This window comes from Oxyura jamaicensis, chromosome 2 (assembly GCF_011077185.1).
Source record: "Oxyura jamaicensis isolate SHBP4307 breed ruddy duck chromosome 2, BPBGC_Ojam_1.0, whole genome shotgun sequence".
NCBI classification, from domain to species: domain Eukaryota; kingdom Metazoa; phylum Chordata; class Aves; order Anseriformes; family Anatidae; genus Oxyura; species Oxyura jamaicensis.
The window spans coordinates 60,223,593-60,249,679 of record NC_048894.1 but is presented as its reverse complement, the minus strand read 5'-3'; the positions used below and the strand labels follow the sequence as shown (position 1 = coordinate 60,249,679).

At 37.8% G+C, this 26,087-nt stretch overlaps 1 protein-coding gene across 3 annotated transcripts in view; it reads right to left on the bottom strand.

Moving 5' to 3' along the window:
- Window positions 1-2,684: 2,684 nt before the first annotated feature.
- VPS41 (VPS41 subunit of HOPS complex) overlaps window positions 2,685-26,087 on the bottom strand; it is a 106,177-nt gene continuing 82,774 nt past the window's right edge. For all 3 annotated transcript variants that reach the window (XM_035317590.1, XM_035317592.1, XM_035317591.1), the window contains 13 exons: window positions 22,893-22,985; window positions 22,276-22,403; window positions 21,300-21,444; window positions 19,974-20,015; window positions 19,792-19,842; window positions 18,415-18,552; window positions 15,429-15,483; window positions 14,148-14,288; window positions 12,546-12,682; window positions 6,542-6,641; window positions 5,691-5,735; window positions 4,609-4,688; window positions 2,685-3,055 (listed from right to left, as the gene is read on the bottom strand). In XM_035317590.1, the coding sequence (XP_035173481.1) occupies window positions 2,975-3,055; window positions 4,609-4,688; window positions 5,691-5,735; window positions 6,542-6,641; window positions 12,546-12,682; window positions 14,148-14,288; window positions 15,429-15,483; window positions 18,415-18,552; window positions 19,792-19,842; window positions 19,974-20,015; window positions 21,300-21,444; window positions 22,276-22,403; window positions 22,893-22,985 (1,236 nt within the window). In that variant the 3' untranslated portion in view covers window positions 2,685-2,974. The remainder of the gene's footprint in view (window positions 3,056-4,608; window positions 4,689-5,690; window positions 5,736-6,541; window positions 6,642-12,545; window positions 12,683-14,147; window positions 14,289-15,428; window positions 15,484-18,414; window positions 18,553-19,791; window positions 19,843-19,973; window positions 20,016-21,299; window positions 21,445-22,275; window positions 22,404-22,892; window positions 22,986-26,087) is intronic.

Sequence of the window (26,087 nt, the reverse complement as noted above, 5' to 3'; positions counted from 1 at the left end):
GTGCAGCTGATTCAATACATCAGTGTTTAAGGAGCTGCTTCAAGCCCACTGAGAGAAATCTTCCAGCCGGCAAACACAGCTGTAGTAGGAGATGCAAAAACTAATCATGCATCTCAATGTCTTTAAGTCCCAAAAGGTCTGCAGAGGTTGTCCCAGTCCCTTTCAGACACTGTCAGCCATAAAAGAACACCCAATAAACCCCCAAACAGAGAACATTTATTATGAGAGCAACAGCCACCCCTCACCTGGGACTGACAAAATTTCAGCATGGCCTAATATTGACACCAAACCTATCACACATACCTATTGTGGGTTTCAAAACAATAAATTATTTTGATTTAAAAATAAATAATCCTAAGACTCATTATGACTTTTGTCTCATTGATATGGCAGACAAATACATTACTACCTGACCCATCACATATCCTTACAGTTACAATTGGTCACAACTGAAGAAATCATACAGAACAGAATAGGTCAGTGAAGAAAAAACAATAAAAATCCCTCATTAAATTTACCTTGGGTTTACCTTAGTTTGAAGCACAAGCACTGTGATAAATGGATTGACATCTTAAATAAGCTCTGGTGAAACTGGGTAGGTACTATTCTGTGCTTTCCTGCAGGTTTATGCAACTTTACGGCTACTTACTAGGCAGAACTGTTCTCCAAAAGTAAAGCTCTTGGGTAGCTGAATATTTTAGACTCCAGCATCAGACTTTTTCCATGATGTGAATGTTTCTTAGGAAGAAAAGTGAATCAAAGTCAGGACTGTGTGATTCTTGCTGAAAGCTTAAAGAGGGGATTTGGAATTCAAGAACATGAAAAGGGTAGCCCTTGAAGCCCAAACAAAAGAAGCTTTGGATTTAGAGATTTTGATTAGATTTTCACACAGTGATTTAAAATTACTTGCATAATGCAAAGAATATGCCAGGGTATGATGCAACATGGTTGCTAGTGATGGCAAGCTGTCACTAACTGCTCAAATGCTTTAGGGAATTTAAGGCCAAGCTGAAGTAAACAACATACTTGCTTTAAATTATCACTTAAGTGAACTACAGAACACCTTGTGGCATAACTGTGCAAGAGCAATTTGACTTTTTTCCTCCTGGAAGCTGACAGCTTATGGCGCTGCACAGTTTATTCTTAGGGTATAACATGGAAAAGCTGCTTAGAGCTACTGAGGAAACGGTTTTGAAAAAAAGTTTTTAAACTTGTTCACTGGCATGCAAGAGCTCAAATATGATGATGAAACAGCCCTTGAGCTTACTGGAGCATTTAGTTTACAAGGAATCAAAGCAACTTGGCTGATCAGCGTAGCAAAGAAGGGATAAATGAACAATATATCTGAGAATGTGTACTAGCCACAGAAAATGAACGGCTACAGAGCCAGGCAGTAATTCTTGTGGGTGAAGTTTGATGTATGCAGACCATGCTCTGCACTACCAAGTTCCTAACCTTCCATTACTTCACCTATTTCATGTCCACAAATAACCTGCACAATTTTTTGTTTTCTCCTCAGCTATTTGTATTATCACAATAGAATATTATTGCTATGTTTTGAGGGATCAGTCCTTTTACCGATAGTTCTGTTGTCTGGAACTATGCGAAGTCACGACACTTATGTACACTTAAAATTGTATTCTGGTACTATACAGAATCACATCATGGACAAAATCACACACTGGACTGCTAGAGCAGCTCAGCCAACTGCCTGGAGGATAGCAAGAGAGTCAACTACAAATCCTTTTTTATTTTTATTTTATTTAAATATATATCATTTTAAGGTGTACCTGCATGGGAATAAAGTATGGAAGAACTTAGAGGTATTACGTCTTCCAGTTTTACAGATAGACTGCAGTATCACTATAGTGTTCTTTCAGAACTTCAGATATTAACTACTTGTTTAAACTTCACAACTTGTTGGTGAAGCAATGTATGTTTACTTTCAAACTTCAGTGACTAAATGGAGGAAGAATATTTGGAGTTCTGAAAATAACTTTTCACAGGGATGCTTGTATTACTTAATTTCATCAGACAACATTATGAAGAGATTACATTCTGTGATAATGTACTCTGAAAAATCACTTCCTTTGGATGTTGAAATTAAAAATAAATGTGTTTTTGTTCATATCCAAAGAGACTTATTTAACTTACCTCTTTTGAGCTCCTAAGGACAAAAGAAAATCTTGGATATCTCATTTTTGAAAGGCCACATTTTTTTCTGTATTTAAATGGAGTCATATACTACATTTACACTTACTTTATAATGTAGAGACCTACTGCTGACATTTAAAAATAAAGTTTCTGGTTGAGTTTAATATTAGAAAAACATAACTGCATAAACTACTGCACTGTGAAGACTGAGTAAATAACCAGTTTATAACAAACTATGAATGTGTTGCCATGCAAAAAAGGTACATTCCCAATGCATGGAATTAACAATTAACGAGTTTGTTAATTTAATATATGATTCAGTACACAGTCAGCTTCAAGTCCTGAAGCAGCTCCATGGAAAGGAGTAAGACTCCTCATGGGTCTCACTGAAGTTAAACACTTCACTAATAGAGTAAATCTGGACTAAAGTAGTTTGGTGAGCTGAGTTCACAGCGATTCATCTTTCTTTACATGACCATGATATGTTCCCAATATGTGAAGCACTTCAATTGATACCAAACACCAATTTCCAAACTTTTTTCCCCCTTTTTATTTCCCTTTTCTGTTTCAGAGTTAAGTAATGAACAAGCTGAGCAGAGGAACAGTGAAATATGAATTGCAGAACAAGGAGTTCCTAGGTAAAGATTTTCACATCTTCTCTTTCCAGAAAGTATTTGGTAAGCAGGATAACTTAAAGAAACCACTTTTAAGTCATATTCAGAATTATATACAGAAATGACAACTAAACAGAAACTACAGTGGCTCTGCATGGTCCTAACAGATTTGGTGTCACAGACTGGCATGTAGAACAAGGGGACTGCTATTTCTTCATCTCCAGGATTGCACTTCCTGGCCCTCGGTGTTTGGCACTGCATATGTTGCAGAACTGGACAGAAGATACCTGGAAACAAAAAAGAAATCAAGAGCCTCTTAGAGAAATATAGCCAGCTAAGAATGTGGGAAGATGAATGGAAATTGCCAACATCCGTCCCAGTGTCACTACTCATTGTCAGGCTGTTCCCTACAGACATACCCATGGATAGGTTTAGAAAGGTGATAAAGTGGAGCATGATAAAACAGGTTGTTTTGGAGTCAGAGGGCAGTACACCACTCACCCCACTTATATTACCACCACCCTCTAGGCAAGTAAGTCAAATTCTCTCCACAACGAAGATGAAAAATACAGACTCAAAATGTCGCTGATTATCTTCATAGATGAAGAAAAGACTAAGTCACTTGCCTGGCTCCACTGACCACTGGATGTCTTTGTCACAGTCACACCTGAACACCCTTCCATTTACTATCAAATAAGTGCTCATTGTTACTACTGCATTTAGCCCTCTGTGATGCTTTATGCACGTACTACTTTCCTTTTCCTACATCACCAGTAACCAAGTATCAGTAACACAACAGGCTGTCTAAGGCCAAGAAATACTATAGCAGTGGAGAATTTGTTTCAGATATGGACAGATACCTGTATGTGTATGTATATATACATACCTGTATACCTGTAGGTATATGTATGTATATGTAACACAGAATAAATATTATGTAATACGTCACATTTAAAAATCACATTTGATGAGTTACCCAGGCCCATCCCTGTCTCAGCATACTGTGACTGATAGATAAATTTTAGATTATTTGACAGATAATCACATTTGTGTTAAACATTATTTGAATAAATAATAGTTAGTGGGCTTTCTTGTGCAAGTGATCTAATATTAATTACGACTATGATAACAATTTAAGTATACAAGTTGTACCATATGGCTATAAGCACTCTGCTTGGTCACTTTGAGGTGACTCAAAGTGATTTTTTAACTAGATGTTCATTTTCAGAGAGAAACAGAATCTGAAAATCTTAAATCCCATTTCCTTTGTGATTTTAGTACCATTCTGATGTTTTCATTTCTAAATTCAAACATGGTTATATCTAGAAATTACTTTGTTTTCATTGAAAAAAAAATCCCTAATGAAGAAAAACATTCTAAGCATAAAAATAATTGCAAAGATATTTAAATATTTGCTTTCTGAAACACAAATTGGGATCAGGGTCATATAATAAAAATCACCTGAAAAATATCTTATTCTTTTCTTTAATTAAACATATTTAAGCTGTTGCAATAGAAAAGAACTAATAAAAAATTCAAATGTGTCATACGACATGTCTGTATGATTCAAAATTGTGTTGCCCATTCAGATTGAAGACATTGATAATGTACTTCTCAAACAACAGCAATTTCTTTTCAAATTACACGTACTTTGGTTGCGGTGGCCCAACACATCCTTTCCCCATTCATATTCTATTACAGAGTACCATCAAAAATAATTACTGTAATCATATTATAATTCCTGATAGAGCCATGCCCTTCTCCACAAATGAGAAAAGGAGACGTGATTTGTCCTTTTGTCTTTGGCAAAGGTGACAGAGAGAGTAAGCTAGTTCCTTACTGTGTTAGATACCGGGAGACACTCTTTGTGAAACATGTGTCTGCAGTGGAACACTACCACATTGAAGGACTTGGATGCATCTGGGAAAAAGAAAAGTAAATCCATTACAAGAGGACAATGAAACAAAGAATTCAGTGACTGCAGCTGTATACGCCCCCATTCCATTATACACACAGTGTATACATCAAGTCATAACTTTATCATATTTATTTCCAAATTACTCTGTCTTATTTAGAGAAACCACATAGAGTGATGCTATCAGGTAATGTGTCAGGTTTGAGCAACCTGGTCTAGTGGGAGGTACCCCTGCCCATGGCTGGGGGGGCAGAATTAAATGATTTTTAAGGTCCCTTACAACCCAAACCATTATATGATTCATTCTATTCACTGCTGGCAAACAAAAAACTGTTTTTTATCTGACTTCGTCTTATATATTCTTGTTGAAGATACCATAACAGATATTTTCCTAGTCAAACTACTACTACTTAAAATGCCTGGCAACTATGCTGATATTTCTGAAATATAGTTCTCTTGCACAATGTACATATTTAAAAATAGTTTACTGAATTTCTAGTTTCAAGACTAACTTTATGTTTTAAAACTACAGTTGTTATAAGCTTTTTCAAATATGCCAGCAGTTACTGAAGCCACGAGTTTTCTACCATTCAGACAAAATGTATATTCCATAAAAATTTATAGTCTGCAAGTTCCGTATAAATCATAAAACAGCTATAAGCAAGATTTGATGGGAACAGCTTAGTTTAACAGTTCTGATACTCTTTAAGAATATATATGTTGATGGATTAAAGTTCCTTCAATTCAATATATCGCACAACAGAAAATAAGAAAATCAAACATGACTAAGAAAGAAGAAAAAAAATCTGTTTACTACAACAAAAATGTTCAAATTAGACTCTATTTCCACATTGGAATTCAACAGCAAAGTTTGCACAGAAGACTGAAATTTACAAAGTGATTACCAAGGGAAGAGTATCACACATTTCTATGAATAACAGCAAATAGTAGCTCCTCTTAAAATATAAAAGTAGACGGTTTCTTACTCTTCCAGAAAAGCATTGTACCTGAAGGAAGTATTGGAGACAGGCATGATTCACAGATATTCTCTTCTGGGGAAAAAAAAAAAAAAGAACAAAATTTGTATAAATTTGTAACAACTTTATTAACATACTCCATGTTTACTTCTTCTTTTTCTTCTTTTAATAAAGCAGGCATTAACATATTGCTATTACAGAAATGGATCTTGATCCTAAAGTATTTCATTAAGATACCTACCACAGACTATTACAAATTAAAGAGCAATACTGAAGCAGTATTTGTATTAACAGCAGGAAAAACGTTCCCACTCTTCTGATTTTGGTGCAGGCAGAAGTGCAGGAGCTAGACTAAGGACAGGGCTGTAAGAGGCACAAGGTAAATCCAAAAAAAAAAGCAGCACAGGATGGGTTCCTGATTCCTCTGCAGCGTTTTCTAGTAGAAGCTCTGATCCTCTGTCTTTCCATAAGCTTTTGCCTCATGGCATTGACACACATCTTGAATGAATCACAGAACTTTTCACGTACACAGTTAGCACCTTGTAAAATATTTTCAACTATTTCTAAAAACTATCTTGTTGCAGATTATTATTACCTGACTGTTTTGGCATTTTCCCCTGTTACAGACTTCAGGATGCAATATATTACTGGCTATGCCAAGATTAAGAAAGTGAAAAGCTGCAGGCTGGGTCTTGTTTTTGCAATACAAATGCTTTCTTTGCAAAAGGGAAAGCAGCTAGCACCCTACTGTATTCTACAAATAAGGTATAATACTCAGACTTTCTGTCAGCTTCCACAATGGACTGTCATGTGGCTTAGGGTTATAAACCAAGTAAAAGACTTCAAAACCTTGAAATTCACCACGTTTCTTTTGTACCCACCATCCACTAGAACACCCTTCATTTGAGTTCGATGCATTTTCTTCAACAAAGACAGAGAGTCAGCAACAAGTATCTTCTTGCAACCTTCCCGCAGCAAGATCTATTGTGCAAAGAACACAAAATACAGCAGTTATTGAATACATGGGAATAGCAACTACTTTGGCAAGTCACCTATGGGGTTTTGCTGTTATAGAAAGCACAAGAAATGTTTAAGCCTTTCCAGGCAATTATACCTTTAGCAGTGGAGGCAAAAAGGCAAGGAGGAAGAGGAACCTCCTGCTTTAAATAGAGGAACCTCCATTTATTATATTTAAATTTAACATTTAAACGAAAAACAAAAACAAAAACAAAAAACGTTTAAATAAATATCAAAATGTTTGCAAACATACTACTGTTGCAAATTATGATGATCTTCCAGCGAACTGCTCCTAAGAAAATAAAACTGAGACTTTTTTTACATTGTCCCTCAGAAATGGTCTCTAAACCACTTCAAAACTTTCTCCACCCAAACCTTCCCTACTTACTTTAGGAAAAGCATTTACTAATCATAAAACCTTTCCAAAAACAGTAATTCTAAATATATTTTGTTCATATGTATTTCCTACTGAGGTGTCATTCAGTAAGCCATATAAAAAAGCTCATGCAATTAACCAAAGATCTGGAGTTTCTTCCTCCTTAGCAAAAGTCCTAGATTCTTTTTTTTTTTTTTTTTTTTTAACTTATTCATTATTTTACATTAGATTGACATGTCACTGTCTGTCAATGTTGTGAAACACAAAAAGGGCATCAAAATTATACAAAGCATTATTTCCCAATGCCTAGTGAGGAAAGTTCATGAAAATATGACAAACTCAGATTAAAACTTGTGAAAGTTTTCTTCCCTGCACCCCATACTAAATTGATGTTTGGAAATTTGTTTTCCAAGACTGTAATTGTTCTGAAAAATGTTTTCAACGAGGTTCACAATAAATTTTGAGCTGAACAAACCGACAAAAAAAAAAACAACAACAGCAACAACAAAAAAAAGTGCTGTAAAGAGGGAGTGTCCATCTGTTTCTCTTGATTATTTGTACTACAAGAGACTTTGAAAAAAAAAGTCTTGTGAAAATGAATTTTTTTTACACTTAAAAAAAAGCACAGGACCGTAAACACAATTAGGACAATACGTTAAGGCTAGAGAAAGAAGAAGTTTTAAGTGGATATATTGCTTTACTAAATTAATGAAAACATCTGGAACCAAATCATTTATTGAGGTAAAGGATCTGATTTTCTGACTATACTAGAGAAGGTGCTACGGCAGAATGAAAACCACAAGCCATGAAAACTGCTATTTAATTTAGAATTCCTGATTTACATATGCCTAATATTATCTTTAAAGGAAACCACTGCAGTTATGCAGAAGGGTATACCTGAAGCACAAGGAATACATTCAGGCCTTGATTCAGCTTAGCCCTCAACCAAACCCAAGTTTCTCAATGACAATTACTTAAATGCTTCCAAAATGCGTCACAAACCAATCAACAGCACGTTAACTTTAGTCATTATGACCAAGAAGCAGGCGTACCACTGTGCAAGCTGCCATCTGCCCCCTAGTGCCTCCCAGGTGTCTGAACAGCAGCTTATTCGTATTCAGAAAAGCCTAACAGCTTTTCCAGATGCTCTTTCAATCAGTGTTCATCAGATTATCGTTGATGTCTGTTAGTTCATAACCTCTGTTGTGAATGGACAGACATGAATGCTATGAATGGAAGAATTATAGATGGACAGCCCCAGTTATCCATCAGAGTTACTGCAGGTTCAATCTGTGTTTAAACTAATAACATTTGAGAAAAATGGCTGATCTATAAAACCTAGAGGTACTGAATCTAAATGAATTGATTTTATATTTTTAAACTGGGGTGGAGGGGGAGTAATATTAGAATAACAAAATCTTTTGAAGTCTTTTTCTAAAAATTGCCAAAAATGGTTCAGAAATTAGGCACATCATTCTGAAATGAGGGAGGTGTATACATCTCTTCCAATAACACAAGACTTTTGTATATTTCACTCAGGTATAGACAGAAGCTGAAAAGATTCTTATTTTATAAATTCAGAAAATGTAACAGACTTATGGCTAACACACAAGTGTACAAATAAGGGACTTCTGTATCAGCCTTCTCTGTGAGAGAGAAGTGTGATACAGCAACTATAGAAACTACAGACCTGGAATATGATTACATGATTTACTTTAAGAAAGTTTCCCAGATTCCTAATTCCTAAGTTAAGACAACCGTGAGATCAGATAGAAGAGACTTTCACGCATGTGAACAATTCCAAATTCCTTTCCAATTTAATTCCCAGAGAAGTGAATAATAAAGGCAAATACAAAGATTGACTACACATTAGAGAGAGAAGGTCTTTGCTACGACTATATCACTGTAATACTTATGAATTTCAGTCCAAAGATGATGTATATAAAAAAAATAAAACGAACCCAACAGCATTAGTTCCATTGGGAAAAAAAAAAAAAAAAAAAAAAAAAAAGAATTTTTACTTTGCATAGAAAACCTAGTAGATGTCAATTTTGCTACAATTTTCACATAAAAGCAATACTGACCTCACTCTGTTGGCTAAGGGAGGTTTAAAAAATAATTGCACTGGTGAAGTCCTAATGGGAACAGAGGACATGTATGAGTCTAAGAAAAGTACCATCACTAAGTGTGGAAAGTAGATTACACCAGAACAATGTCATTTTTTGGTGCTGATCAAACCTAAACTGTTTGCATCCACTTCACTCAAGGGGCTCAAAACAGGCAAATACCATGCTTACTTAAAAGCAAGTAGCAAACTACCTGCATTTTCAGGATGGTCTTCAAACAGCAGAGCTCTTGGCTGTGAGACTGTGAAGCAGGCTGTCCATCCCTCATTTAGAAGCCTAAATCACTATCAGCAGATCCTGACCTGTTCTTACTCCTGCTACTTTGGAATGTGAAATAGAAAAACAGGCACCAGACTAAAAATCTGTGTCTAAGAAATGCCTTTTCACAGGATTTTACACATTACAGACTGAAGACAGGTTGGATATCCCAGGAGAAAGCATTCCTCCCACATTCAAGTATTTCACTGTTGACGAAGAGTGTTAGAACTTCTTGAGTCTCAGAACTTTTTTTTTTTGTAGTTTTGTTTTGTTTTTCCTCCAGTGAATGTTTCTTATATAGGAGCTCCAGTTAAATATAGTTTGACTGCAGAAGACTGTAAAAAAATATTTTATTCTAACTGAATCCTGTCTTTCAGTAGAAAAAACAAACTTGCAGATTTAAAGCATTTAAGGACTGTTGGATAAAAAAGACAATACAGCTGGCTGGTGTTCTGATCTAGGTAAACGTAAAAGCCAGTTCTTAAAACCACAGCTTTATCTTGACAACTTTTCAATTGTACAGAGATAGCTAAGTTTTGATTCTTTGTCTTTGAAAGACCTTTTAAATGCATACAATAAAGATGAAAAGTATTAAGCTTTTGCCAGGATATCAATGTCTTGGCTCAATACAGTTAGCCTGTCACAGATCTGAATGGTATTTAGTTATGTTGGAAATGTTGACTGTTAAAAAAATGAACTAGGTACATGTTATTTCTGCTAAGTACGTATGTCCCTCCTTAAGACAACATATCTTCAGAAGTTAATAAATTCAAAGGAAGTAGTCCCATGCCTATTTTATCTACAAATTTACGGCAATGAAGAACTAGATTTCACACAGGTGTAAGTTATCCACATTACTTTAGAGCTGAGGTGAAGTTAGGGTAGCACATAAAATAGTTGCAGAAGCTCATCTAATGGGCTGATCAATTTAATTGATCAATATAAACTGATCTGCAATATGCCGACTTTAATAAAAACTTGTATTATTCAGGCAAGATGCCAGATTAAAAAAGAAGTTATCACAAATTTTGTTGCATTAATAGACTTCCTCGCTGGATTCTCTAATGCACAGTGCAAGCTACATATGGCATGATTTGGCAGCCATTCAATTTGATTCACTTGTTTTTGTTGTCATGTAAATAATTGTTCTCAAAGGGAGAAAAGTCTGTCTAAAGCACTGTTCTTAGCTTAGCTCATACCTACATTTCAAATCACATCTAATGAAATGTTTACTGCTACAGAAATTTAGGAACGCAATAGGAAATTTGTACCTGAATACTTGCATAAGTACAGTTCTGCATAAAACTATCTTACCAGGGCTTGCCAAGGAGGTCACAATTAAATAATAGAAAGGCACAGCTGCAATACCTTTTGGGAGCCGATGTTATGACAAGATCAGCACAGTTCTCATATTTGGCAGTGACTTGCAAGCCAAGCAATGGGTTCTAACTTCACGTATTCTCCTGCTTTGTGGTTCTTGGCACAAGATTTTCCTTTTTGCCTTTGAAAATGGGAATGATGAGACTTACATACATACAAAACCGGTGATCTGAAGAGATGAAATCACAGAAAGTCCTAACCAAAAAAGTTGGACCACTATATAAGTTTGAAGTGTCCGGTACATTAGGTAATACAAATCAGGAATTTGAAAGGAGTTGTCTCAGGCCAGAATAGAGGACATACATTTCACAGCATGAACCTGCACAACATGATGCAAAGGTGTGACCAGGCATCACACTAGCACACCAGAGACTAGCTTTGAAACAGCTAATGAGGCAGCAGTAGTAATGATGAAGTGAGGGTGGAATTGCCCTCTGCTAGGAAAGACTGCTTAAGACATTTACATGAAGGTCTAGCTGTGTCATGCAGCACACGCTTAATGCAAAAATGGTTCTGCTATCAAAAACTGAGCTTGCCAACTTAAAGATACTTAGGTGAGCATGTTCAAGAGCTGTGATCACATCTTTAAATTTCAGTGTAGACACGCCATCTGTTTATAACGGTGCACTTTACATTCCTGTAACACTTCATGAGCAGTCTTATTTTAAGCTATAGTTTACATTTCTGTAAAGAAAAATAGTCACTTTAATTCCTTCCTCCCTCCCTTCCTCTCTTTCTTTTTCTTTCTTTCTCTCTCTCTCTCTTTCTCTCTTCCTTCCTGCTATATTGTTTTGCTATTGTACAAGCAAGCCAAGCACAATTTACATTAAGGTTCCCTAATTTCTATTACTCCTAAGAGGTATAAATTTTGGCCCCAGAGCTATCCAAATCTACCTTAAAATGAATTAACTTAAAATCCATGAAGCATTTCAATGCTAAGAGCAAATAATTGTAGATACTGCTCTAGAGGTTAAATACATCCTTTTAATCCCAAAGTAATTTTGTTAAAAGCTATCTGAAGACAACAAGGATTCTTTCCTAGACAAAATGTGACCAAACGACTTCTTCAGCCTTGTATGAAGCCACCAACATACTCCACATATAGGCAAAATCACTCTATGTGAAGACGTACAAAATGTTCCATTTTGATTTTCACAGAATGCAGCAACAGTGGGATCAGCAGTGCAAGCAGCAGGGTACTGACAGCAACAAGATTAGCATGCAACTGTTTAAACACAGAACCCAACTTACCATTATTTTGGAAGGATAGTAGTATCTAATTAAGTCAATCAAAAACCTGCAAATAATGCTACGACATGCAGTATATACAGATGTGTGCCTGTCTATCTGGGGTACCTCCTTGAACATTACAGATGTATAGGAGAACAAGACACTTAAAATGCTTCTTTGAAATACTCAAAGACATGATCTAAAAGAAATACCTATATCATCCAAGGTTTCAACATTTCTCCTTACCCACAAGGCTTATAACAGTATGAGAGAGATTTGAAGAGCCAGAAGCTATCTAGAAAAAAGAGTATTCATCCTGACTAATTCCTACCCTTTCTGTCAAAAGTTTCATACCAACTCACATTGGTAACGGCAGACGTTTAACAAAATGAACAAGCCTTCAGGATAACCATTTATCATGCTACTCAGTAATGGTGTTTTATTTATTTATTTTCGTCTTTTTGAAAATGATTATCACAGGAAGAATGCAACATTTACCTGCAAGTTGTAATCTTGAAGAATTTTCACTAGAGAGTCTCTCAAATTAGGAATCTCCATGCCTTCCTTAATGCGGTGGATCAGAAGAATGGGATCAACATGTGTTCCAATATTGTTCAACAAACCAGTAATAAAAGCTGTGAAAACCAAGAGATGAGTAAATTAAGATAAAAATCCAGGCAAACACCTGATCGAAGGATGTTTCAGTGACAGCTAGAGGCTTTGGCTGTTACTATGACAGTTCTATACTGAGAGATAGCATTAAGCCTCTTTTATATAGCCTTTACATTGTTCTTGCAGCTATATTCAGTTGAAAATAGGCCTTTGGGGAAGAGGAAGACACAGAGCTGGGCAATTCACAAACTCCTAGGCTATCTGGAAAAGAGATACCAGTGTATCCAGTGCAAGTCATCAAAAACATGAGCAAATAACACATTTCAATTCAATAAAAAAGGCACTTGAGCAAACAGAAACAGAAAATTAACTTCATTATTTGAATATTCCATACTCAATTACAGGGTTAAAAAACATATTTGTAAGTATTTAACGTAACTCCAAGGGAATGTGCTTCTCAAAATAGTGATGCAAAAGTCTCGCTTTTTGAGTGCAACTGACTAAATGAAACACTAGAAGGATGAACCTCAAAGCAGGCTAAGAGGCAGCCTTATTGCTCTCTTCCTGAGCAGCAGAAGTGGAGAGGGAGGTGCTGGTCTCTTCTCCCTGGTAACCGATGACAGTATGAGTGGGAAATGCCAAAAAGCTGTGCCAGGAGAGGCTATTATTCTAAAGGTGTAACAGATCTTGTTCACTGTTGCTTGTCAGAATTAGTGGTCAAGTGATGAAAAGATATTTATTCTACATTATTGATATTAATTCCACAAGACATGCAATCCTTTGGATAAAGAGATTCAACAGAGATTTTACAGTCTTGATTTAAAGCACCAGAAGAGGTTGTAAAACTAACAGGATAGTTAAAACAATTCTCTATTTTCCCACTCATAAGAACTCTGAATCTCCCTCCTGAACAAAACTGATTGCTGTTTAGAAGATTCTGACAGATTCTGATTCCATCTGAACTTTAAAGTTGAGTAGACGTTCATACCATGAAGAGTGAAAATACTCTTGTTATTGCAGATCTTATATTTGCACCACAGAAACAAAACAACAGTTATTTTACTGAGGAGCAGACAGGTGTAGGCTCTTCATTTTCAGAATTTCAAAGGGAAGCAGCTGTAATAAACAAACTACATAACATCCTCATCAAGCCTGCTGACTATGTTTTGAACGTGTCTAAAAATAAAGCTTCATATACCGCCAAATTAAGAGCACTATTCTCTCCTTAACTTGATGTAAGGACATAACTATGCAGAGCTTAGTCAAGTGTTAAATTCCTAAGTACTCGTTCTGTAGCATGTGCACATGCTGCCTTACTGGACATTTTTATGCCCAGGACAGCTATGGCATGCTCCACAAACCAAAACACCTCCCTGACTATCCATAAACACCTTTGCTAAAATGTGTGTGGATAATTCAATCCTTCACCTGCAATTGCATTTCACAAAAAATACAAATACAAGGCTGCTAAGAAACTATCCTGCTTACGTGGTTTGTCGATAGAATATAAAATTAGATCTTCCCAAAGTTCTCCATCATCTTGTTCCTTGGCAAATTCAATAGCTTTATCTACATCTTGCAATTCTTCCATTATCATCTTCAAGGCACTGCGGCTATTGCCCATTCTACCTAGAAGAATAGAATAAGTAATGAGATTATAAATCCTACAGTACTGAGCATTGATAAGTACTTAAGCTTGTATTGCTCTTTCCGTATGAATTTTGTAAGTGTGAAGTTGCCTCAGACTAATTCAAGACCTAATTTAATCTGATTTGACAAAAGGTATGCAAATCCCTGAGCAGTCAGTATAACCCGAACATGGGCTCAAATACTTTGCTGGGCTGGGACCCAGAGACTTTCTTAAGGATGTGTTGGGTCATATCAGGGGTTCTAAATGTCAGCAACATTTGATATGAAGTCGAGTGTGTGTGTGTGTATGTAAACTTTAACATGAGTTACCCCCTGTTAAGAGGCTCCATGGACACACTTAACTTGCCCTAAGTATATTGCAACCTACACCCATGGAAAATGACAGAAAGAGGAAGCAGTAGTATAAACTCTGAACTGTTCTTTAAGTAAATCCTACTCTGTTCTCAAATGGTCCACAAAACATTCTTATTTAAACAAATATTGATTATGTCAATAATAAATGTTTTCCATTCTGTTTGTGACTAATACATACAAATCTTAAGAGTCATACAATGTCTCCCATTTAGAGGCAGATACCTTGTCCTGCTGAGGAAGTTAACAATCTAAATTTAAATTTAAACAGTTTAAAATTAACTTTTTTTTTTTTTAAAAAAAGGCAACATAAGCAAATCTTCCACCTCAGCAGAAGATAATACTAAGCTTCTGAGATGCATACAGAGCAAAACATCTGTTTTATTTCTCCCCTCCCTTCAAACAGATAATATTACTTTACTCTTGGAGATCATCACAAAAATAAACAATTCCTGCCCCCATAACCTCTCCCCCCAAAACACACCAACACAAAACCTCAAACAAAACAAAACAAAACAAACAAAAACAGAAAAACAACAAAACAGAAACACAGTAACACAATACATGAATGTAAGACATCAAACAAGTAATCCAGTGCTTTGTTTTATTTTCTAAATCATGTTATTTGGTTCTATTGACTATATACCAGCTTTGTCTTTGGGAAAGCAAGTTAAATAATCGTAGACAATACCTCACATATTTTTGCAGCTTAAATTTTATAACAAGATTAAATGCATGTTATATTTTATCACAGCAAAAGTTACTTACTCAGAAGATAGACTGTCTCTTCTACAAAGTTCCTCTGTTGGCAGATCTCTAAAGCCTTGAATTTAAGAGAGGGGAGGAGGGAAAGAGAATACAGGGAACCATGTAACATGATATTTTATTGATCATCAATGCTACAACAGACTAAAGGATACTTTTCCATGAAGTTGCATTACTCATTTTGACAGGAATAGAGCTCCCTTAATAAGTACTGTCAGGTCCTCTGGCATTAATTAAAAGGAGAAACTCCTTGGCATTTTTTGATTTTTCTCTAAGATAAATCTGGAGACAGGATGGGCATTTGAGTCTGGATTATGTCAATCTCTAGCTTTAAATCTACTAGCAAGTTCTTTCTGCTTCCAAAAGTTAGCTAATCCAAAAACATTAAGGTTATCTAGTGTCAAGACTTTTTTTCCTGCAGGTGGACTCATGAGGTCTCTAGTGATGGAGGTCTACTTGACATTCATTCTTAACACAATGAATGTAGATCTGTACATACCCATAGGGTAACCAGAATGGCTTGGGGAGATAGAGAGAGAAACCTCAACATTTTTTTGCGAGCAACCTCAAAGACAACAAAACAAAAAATAATCTAATCCAAGTATGAAAGCATTTCTTGTAAATTTGGTTTAAAGATGTTAGAGCCAATGCCATGAGCAGTTACAGAACTTGTGCATAGTTGACCAAAACCACAATTACTAAAATTACCAAATTGATTCAGTTTTTAGTAACTGAAGGGCTGGATATGCTATAAATGATGCCATGTCTGTTTCCAATCTGGAAGTAGAAGCAAACTCAAGACTGATGGCATTGCTACAAAAACAAATGTTCACCAATAAAGACAGTTATACTTGGAAATAAAAAATGTAAGTTGATAAGATACAGCTAGAGCTGAAGATATAGGTAGGAATTAACTCTTCCTTCCATTCTCAAATTGTTTCAGATGGGTTACTCTGCATATTAAAGATACACACAATGAACTTCAGAGCAGGGGTAGTGATTTCTCTACTAGATACTTTTGAAGGCTTGTAGCTAACCATAATTAGTAATGAATATAAACACAGCTGACAATCTTTTTTCTCCCCACTTAGATGTTTAAGTACAAAGTACCAGGTATTCAGTATTTCCAGGAGCTGCACATTTACTGACTGTCATGCTCCCTCTAGAGGAAAATAGGGAACAACTGTACTTCTCTTTCAGTTTGTTTTATAAAACAGTTGCTAAACTAAACTTGAATAACAGTCGCTTACTTTTAAAGAACAGGAATGATTTATTCTTGCATGGTTTATCATTTATTTATGACAACAGTAAGTGCGAATTTGTTCATTATAATGTGGGTTTTTATTTTTTTATTTTTTTATTTTTATTTTTTTTCCTTTGTCTATTTTTGCATGGTGCTGGAATCTGCTTAACAGGAATTGAAGATACGGGTACTTGGGAAATAATAGTTTCCCCTTTTATTTCCTTGGAGCAAAGATCTGTATGTGGCAAAAAGCATTATTAAATGATATGTAGGGTAAGAAGTATAATTATAGGTTATCAGCAAAAATAAATTCAGTTAAGATTTGTACTTTGTTGTACTTTGTACTCTTCCTTAGCTTCTTTCTTACTGAAACATATTCACAAATAAACATAATGTTAAATTGACTCTTTTTCTAATATCTTTTTTTTTCACTTCTATGATTATTGCATCAATTTTCTAAAGGTTCATGGGTCTCTGATGTGTTCTTTTTCACAGCCCTTGATTTCAGCAAAGCAGTGCCAGCAGTGTGCTAGTATCATTTATGCACTACACTTTTCTGTATCACCCATCACTGAATATAGGTAGTTGGATCTGGAATAACTAAAATTAGTTTGCATCAAAAGAAAAAAGAAGTGCAGGTAAGTTTTGATACATAAAACCATGATTATGCAAATTATACCGTAGGCAAAAGATAGAGAGAATCACAGTTTAAAAAGCAAGCATCACTGACAAAAGTCTGTAGCTGGAAACCTCTCAGGCTCATTGTCTAGAAAGATCATTGAGACAACCTAGTTTTTTGGATATTTTCAAAGACCAAGGCTGCAAGGATAACAGTATTTTCCAGTGCTTCCTGTTGCAGAAAAGAAGACTGAAAGTTTACAAAAAGCAAGCAAAATAAGAGAGGTGCTAAGAATGCTACTGGTTGTGTTTAGTGTTAACCATGTAAAATGCAGTATTTGATACTACATTTAAACTATTCCACTGGCGTCATCATTATATTGCACACAGAGAGGTAACATTTCAGAATGGCTGAGACGAGCAGAGCTTAACAGCAAAACCACAAATAATACAATAATGACCCAACTGAAGAGGAAAACTCAAATTTCCATTCCACTCACCTTAATACAAGAAGGGTAAAAAAAACAACAACAAAAAACCACAATCGAAATATGACCATCATCAGTTTATTTTTTGTCTGATGAGAAAGATCAAGGAGGGGAAAACATAAAAAGGTTAAAGAAGATGGCAACACCGTACTTTGTAGAATTCCAAATCTACTAGCAGAAGTACAATCTCAAAACACTTTTGGCTCTGTTAGTTTAGTGACAGTTACATTTCGTAAACTACTGGAAAGCAACTTGGGACCTAAGAACACAAAGTTAGAAAAAGTCCTGTTACAGTTATTCAGTTTTTAAGATCTGACAATGAGTAGCTTTAGGTTCTTCAATTGTTGATTTCTTGCAACCGCAACCCACTGTTTAATCAGGTCAGGCACTGATACATGGATATGCTTTAGGTATGCATCTAGAGCAAATCTGGGAATTTTGCACTAAAAATAACCACAGTTTCTGCCTTCTGAGCTAAGAGGTCTCAGCTATCAGCCAGCTGTGGGTGCATCACTTTTGCAGGTGAAGATCACAAACTCAAGGGATTCCTCCTTTTGGCAGTAGAGGGCAGTACCAGACACATTTACAAATCTACCAGACTACAAGTGACATAAAAATCAAAGAATCTTGGGGGGCTTACCTTCTCTAGTGGACAGTGTGTGCTGTCTCTGAGAAATGGTAGTAAATTTGGACGATCGTATTCAGCATAAAGGCTGATCTGTTTCTCATGATATCGTTGTCCTTTATGGTGATCTCTTTTGAAAAGCTTGTGCAAATACTAGGAATAATAAAAAAAGAATTGGAACTAAAAACTCTTTTATAACGTTATTTGGACTCTGCTGTATAAAAATCTCCTCCAAATTTCCTCAGGAATATAACAGTACATACTAAAATGCACAGAGATTAAATACTGAATCAGAGGACTAAGTTTACATTTTTCTGAAGTACCCTCATCACAGCAGTCTCTGTAAACCAACTCTGTTAAAGAGGTTTTCAGCAACACTCAAATAAATGCCTTTAACTTTCAAGAAAACTACTGAATTTTGAATTTTATGGAAAACTTTGGAGAAATATGTCATATGAAACATTTTGGTTATATAGATATGCTTGACCATTATGGATAAGCAAAGATTATGAAATATTTTATCTGAAGTACTCATACTATGAATAGTGAGGCAAAGCTCCTTCGCTCTTGATGAGCACAAAAAAGTCTTAAGAATAATCTGGAGGGTCCCTTTTACCCAAAGGGAAGCAGGCTCACACTTTGAAACTAACGCACCTCCTCCATAAACTGACGGCCAGTCTTTGTAAAGCACTTGGACTGCAGGCTGTACACTTCATAAAGCTGTTAGCTATAATCAGATCTCTAAAACATAAGCCCACGCTCTCCAGCAGATCGATGCACTGAACCCCAACCAGCACACAGCAGCCAGTTAAATTTCCCTCCCTAATAGAGCCCAAGACTGCAGTTACACGTTACGTATTCCACTGACAGCACATTCCAACTGAAGAGGTGCTCTTGGAATAGCAATGTGGAGCTTCCTGCGATATCGTAATTCTACACAAACGAGAACAATCCTGAAGTGTATGGAAATTACTGCTCTAGAAAGACAAGTAGTTCACTGCTTGGAACAGCAAAATGCTCTTCAGAGTAGCAACCACTATCCAACCCCATTTTAGTGTAGGGAAAGAGGAAGGATGCAAACAAGAAGTAATTGACCAGAGAAGACAAGCATCTACAATGTGAATAAGGAATACCTCAGAAGATGTTAAGTAGTAAGCAGTATGTTATCAAATTCTCACAAATTAATCATTTTAAGATTATTTTACTACTGGCAAAATGCTATTGCCTTGGTAAAAAGTGGATTAGCAGAAGCAGTCACTTTGGTTCTGATGATATATGCAATTTCAGTGCCATGTGCACATTGACAGTGTATCTATAAAAGATGTATTCTGCAAAGATCATATTCAGCTCAAAGTGAACTAGCAGAATATAGAAATGCTGTAGTTCAGGTACCACATGCTGTAGTTCAGGTCTGTTTTCTAACTCTTCAACAACTCTGTCGATCTGAAAAAATAACAAATGAAAACCAAGAGATCAGCAAACTCGTGAAGAACATGGCATTCACTGGACTGAAAGCAGGATGGAAAAGGCAAGCAAGCACTGGGATCACCATGCCATGAACTTGTTATACTCACAGAAATTTTATCTTCATTGTCCAAAAGCATGTCAACTGCTTTCTAAAGTAAAGAAAGAAAACCTAGTTATGGAGTAAGTTTGCACAATTTCTCACTTTTGATACAGTATTATACTTGTTCACTGCTTGGTATCCAATGGACACTGCAGACCTACTCTTTTCAACAGCATTAATTCAGAGAGTAGTTTGCATAGCATCAGGGTTCTCTGACAGCAGAGCATTACAGTTAAACACATTGAGTATTTTTCCAGAACAACTCTCCTAAGTTTCCACACTATCACCAATCAATTCTATACACTTGCATTGCAGGTAAAGTATGCCCATTGAATCGTGGGTCACAGAAGCCTAGTGGCAAATGCTGTACAAATACTATTTAACCCATTGCAAAAGGCAATTTTAGGGTGATGACCATATAGGAAACACACAGCCTAACTTGCCTCACAACTAGATTCCTCTAGCCTACCTGCACACTGATACAGGAAAACAAACAGCCACGATCATGTAAAGCAGAGTGGCCACCAGGGTTCCTTTCTGCTTCCTCTTAAAAGCAAAATTTGCTTCACATTAAAAAGAAAAAAATCACAGATGCCTGTGATATAACTTTTTTTTTTTTTTTTAATTTATTAAAAAAAGAACCATACAGTATTTGTCATATGTAGTTTACAAGGTGCATACCAAAGACAATCATCTTTGGTATAGTCCCTGTGCTGAAACAAGAGCTGCACAGAAACAGCAATCTACTGGGTTTTCTCCCAAGGATCATACACAGATTGTTTACCCAAGGACCATACGGGTTCTTTCCCCAAAGCTCACACTAAAGCTCATTTGCTGAGGTTTTAGCCAGCTGGGAAGAAAGAAAGTTGAATTCAATACAATATGCATACTTCTTGATTTGGGGGATTTAACTCAATAATCTTGCAACGTTTCAGAAGTAGATTAATCAATTGCAATGAAAGAGAAGTGGAAAGTACATTTAAAGTCTGCCTCACAATAAATTAACTGTTTACTTTCTGTGGCTCACTAATAGTATTATTTGATTAGAAATGCAGAAAGAATATCATCATGAACGTCTACCTGAGAATCACAACAACAATCTCAGATACAGCATTCTTCTCACTGTGAATGATAATTTGTATGGAAATACAAAGAAAAATTTCATCCTTGGGTCAATTACTTTGCAGTCTAGGCAAACATCTCCTTATCTCAGAAAGTATCCAAACATAGCAAACACACTCCCTGCCTCAACAGTATCTTTAGCTCATTTATTTTTCATCTGTTAAAATATCTCTAGCTGAAAGTGAATATAAAATCATTAAAATCACCGTACCTCTGAGTCAAAATCCATAAGCAGAACAATTTTATCTCTGATGGAACTGAAAAGATTGTGCTTGTGGATCAGCTGGAAGACATCTTTGTGCCTCAGAGTTAGGTAAATTTCTAGGGCTCTGCCATAGCGCTGGTCATAAGTATACCTGATAAAAAACAATGTTAGAATTTACTTGATCTAATTGTAGGAAAATTACCCAAGGGGAAAAAATAAATATACCCTAGGATGTAAAACTTATTAGGATGCTACTTGATTTGATGAAGTTTGAATAGTTGCCATGATTCACTTTTGTTGATGGGGAACTAACACTGGGCAATGTCAATGTCATTTTCAATTCTGTTTACAGCACAGAACACAAATACGTGGCTGTTATGTGGTTCTCTGAGTTTTCACTATCCACTGTTTTCAAACCACAGGGGAAGCTACACAACACATTAGCTTTTCTATTTTTGGAAGCTAACTGGAAGTCACTTCAGAGCTAAGAAAACATTATTCTCTTAAAACTTTGGGATGGGCTTTAACAGAGGAACAGACGGTAGCTTTGCTTTCTTCAAAGAGGCAGTATGGAAAGAACATGACAATCAGGCTGAGAAAACTGAAGAACTTACCCTGGAAGAAGTAGCTTAAAACCAGACCAGTTTTAACACATTTTCCAGTCACATATTTCTAGCCATGCAGTAAGCTTAATATACTACTTTTGAAAAAGAGGAAAAAAAACAACTGTTTATTTTCCATGGCTAATTCTGAAACACACACCTCACAAAAGAGGCTTCCTCTGACAACACAATGAGAAATGGTAGCTATTTGTTTTGGAAAAAGAAGTGGCAAAACTGATCTCATACACAACTCTTTGCCTTCATACACTGCAAGACTACAGAAAAGCAAGTATTTCTGTTAAGAGAGTTAGGTTATTTATAACCTACAGTATACTATCTCAAGCTTACTTTTTGTAATAGGAGATTGAAATTGTACTCACAGTTCTGCAAGTGTTCTTAGCAAAGTCCTGTTCTGTGGATCTTTCTTCAGGTGATCTACAACAGCTTGAACTATGATTGTGTTGTTGTAGAGATCTCCAGGCCACTCTTTTATCAGTGTTGCAAACCCCTAAAAGTATAAGAGATTGTAACAGAAACAGAAAGAACTGCCTAAGGAACATTTCAAAAGATCAAAGCCTCTGAGATGATACCTGCTGTGCTTCACCTCTAAGCAACTTTTACGTGCCCAGAGACCTGCACAGTGTAGAGCACAGATTTTCCTTCTTAGGGCAATGTTATCAAGATTCATGAAGCTGGGTCACTTGCAGGTGCTGTACGCTTTGTGCAGCATGTGGACCACTTGTGCTATATTAAATAAACTATAAATAAAAGTATTCATAATAAGTAAATAATCTCATAAAATTTGTGTGCTCTGAAGAACATTCTACTTATTCTTCTGAAAACAAACAAAATCTGTCTTTTTATTTTTTCACTATCATGAAGTTGTCCACTAGCAACCTGTTTGAACAAAATGGAGAATTTGTAATCGGAATTCTATGTTGCTGAGGGTATTTGGCTGGCAATAGCTACTACATGTGGACATGTCAGACTGCAGTACCTCATAGTCACTCTCCAAAAACTCATGCAGGACCATCTCATAGATAAGAGGTTTCAAAACTGGATCCCGTCTGGGCAAGTAACGACTAATTGCCTATAGGAACAAAGAGAACAAAGAGTAAGAAGGAGCATGATAAGTAAGGTCCCTGAACTTCAATTATACGAGAAAGAATTATTGTGAAACAAACAACAAAACCATGCATGTCTCTTGATAAACACTGGAAGCATTGTATAATCATATTTGTAAGCAGCATCTTAATATTACTTGCTTTAAGACGGCACACATCACAATCTTGTTACTTAACTGAAGGAATTTTCATTAGAAAGACAGCAGTAAGATACTAGTTGGTGGAATGGGCTAATCAGCCACTGGACTTACCAAGGTGTGAATATTTACTTATTCATTAGAAAATAAAACACACACAAGACCCCTCAAAAGATGAAAGTTATCAAAATCCATTTTGTCCAGCCTTGCTATTATATACGGTAGAAAGGTATGAGCAGGTGTTAGGTGAAAAACTTTTACTGAAATGGCTACTCCACACTGACAGGAGTAACATCTGCAAGGCTGGGGTTTAGGCTGGGAGCTCAGCATCAGCCTGGGAACCAGGGATGTCTTTGACATGCAGCTGGACACCTGAGCACCAGAGACATCCTGAAGAGACCATCAATAAGGAAACAACAACAATCTGGGGAACAACTTATCACCTGGGAAGGTGAAAAAGAGCCTGGGCATAAGGAAATTGGCCCAAGAAAGTAGTAACATGCATGACAAATCAAGAGGTGTTTAAAAAGTATGAGGAACATCGTCAGCTCTTGGCTGTCCCAGGAGGATGGGAGAAACAAACAGCATCTCTTGGTTCCTGAAGTGGTGGTGCCCTATGTTTTCTTAGGTGTAACAGTTATAAATTGTATAAAACAGGCCTGATTTTTACCCAAAACAGAGCTCCTTTCATCTGAGAAGCTTCCTGTGCTGCTCCGTGGAGAGGAGCCCATGCTTGAGCAGTCTGCTCCTGAAGGACTGCACCCTGTGGTACGGCTCCCGGGCTGGCAGTTCTCATGCCAGCAGGCATTTTCTTCTGCCCCATGTTCAGCAGACTTTCTGTCATCCTTTTTTCGTTAGTGCATGGTCACAATTACGGCTCCTCTGACCACCCACACTGTTGCATTCCCCTGATGATTTCCCATTCCCACATCTCCCATAGGTGCACACCACCCGTAGCCATTCCCCATCCATCCGTCCCCTCCAAGCTGTAGCCAACATCCCCAATCCAATTTGTGACTGCAGATAGAGGCTTTGTGAAATAGAAATTAAATTTAAAAATTGAATTTATTCGGGTTGGAAGTGTGGCTACTGACACCATCCCGGCCCCAGGCAAGGCCCAGATGCCTGCACAGATACCGGTATGGCTCCTGGGTTGGCAGTTCTCAGGCCAGCAGGCATTTTCTTCTGCCCCAGGTTCAGGAGACTTTTTCTGTCAGCCTTTTTCCTGCTAGGGCATGGCCACCTTTATGGCTGCTGCCCTCACCCAGTGACCCAATCCCATGATAATTTCCCGTCCCCCAAATTACTTCCATCTCGGTTGCTTTTTAGGATTTATTTATTTTTTCTTAAATGCTGGGCCTGGCCTGGCAGCCTGCGTGGTCACCAGCCTGTGGCTCCTCCTGCTGGGCTCTGCGCAGCCATAATGGATCCTCAGGGTTGATGTTCTGTGGGGACCGGGTCCATCTGCACCCGTCCTACTCCCAGTGCCAGGAGAAGCTATGGACGAGCTGTCGTGGCATGGAGGGGCTGTGGTCACTGCACCTGGGCGAGACACCGTGGGACCGGTAACTGGAGGGACTCCGCCACCGCTGCTGCCGCCGCCGCCCTGGCCCAATGTTGCACTGGAACCTTCCCTGGGGCCAGCAGGCTGAGGCATCCTGCACAGGGTGTGGCACCAACCCTACAATGGCAGTGATGGGCCACCAGCAGAGCAGGCAGGTGGCTCCTGTGGGCAACCCAGGGCTGGATGCACCCCCTGCAGAAGGAGTGCCTGCAGGGGTCCAGCAGTGCTGCATCAGGCAGCAGGCCCAGGCAGATGGTGCAGGTCTGTTCTCTTGGGACCTCCTCTGGCAGCTGCTGGTGTGGCTGGGTCATGGTGTCCGCAGCTGCTCCAACGTGGAGATGCCTGTCCTCCCCGAGACGCTGCTCTGATGTCAAACGGGTATCAAGCGCCTCTGGTCCTCAGCACCTCCCTCGCCGGTCGCTGGCAGAATCTCAAAGACTCGTGGCCCACCACCAGCACCTCAATGCCCTGTGCTCCACCAGAAGAACCTTGATGCCTTGCCCGCAACCAGAGGGATCTCAGCATCTCACATGCCCCCAAAAAGACATCAACGTCTCGTGTTCCAGCAACAGGACGTCGATGTCTTGAACTCCAGCAGAAGGACCCGCATGCCTCACCTGCCACACAGAAGGACCTCGATGTCTCTTGTGCCACAAGAAGAACTTTAACGTCTCATCTCACGTTCCACCAGTAACAGCTTCACCTCTCATGTTCCAGCAGTGGGAACTCACCCTCTTGAGTGCCACCAACTGGACTGAACACAGGCTGGACACTCAGGGCACTTATGGCCACCTGCCTTTTGTGATGCCAGAGGGTGACAGTGACTCTGGGGCGACATCACTTGGGGTGCCCCTGATGGCAGCACTTAGGGAATTAACGTGACTGTTGTGAGAAAATGCTGACATGAAATGGCTGCTCCACACTGACAGGAGTAATGTCTGCAAGGCTGGGGTCTAGGCTGGGAGCTCTGTCTTGGTCTGGAAACTGTGCCTGGGAGCCAGGGACATCCTTGACAGCTGCACAAGAACCTGGGGAACAACTTATCACCTGGGAAGGTGAAAAAGAGCCTGGGTATGAGGAAATTGGCCCAAGAAAGTGGGAATGTGCATGAGAACTCGATACGTTTTAAGAATATCAGGAACATGGTCAGCTATTGGCTGTCCCAGGAGGATGGTAGAAATGAATAGCATCTCTTGGTTTGCAGATTGTGGTGGTGTCATAGAATCATCAATGAACCACAGAATCACAGAATGGTTGAGGTTGGAAGGGACCTTTGAAGATCATCTAGTCCAATGCACCTACCAAGCAGGATCACCTAGAGCACCTTGCACAGGATGGCATCCAGGTGGGTTTTGAGTATCTCCACA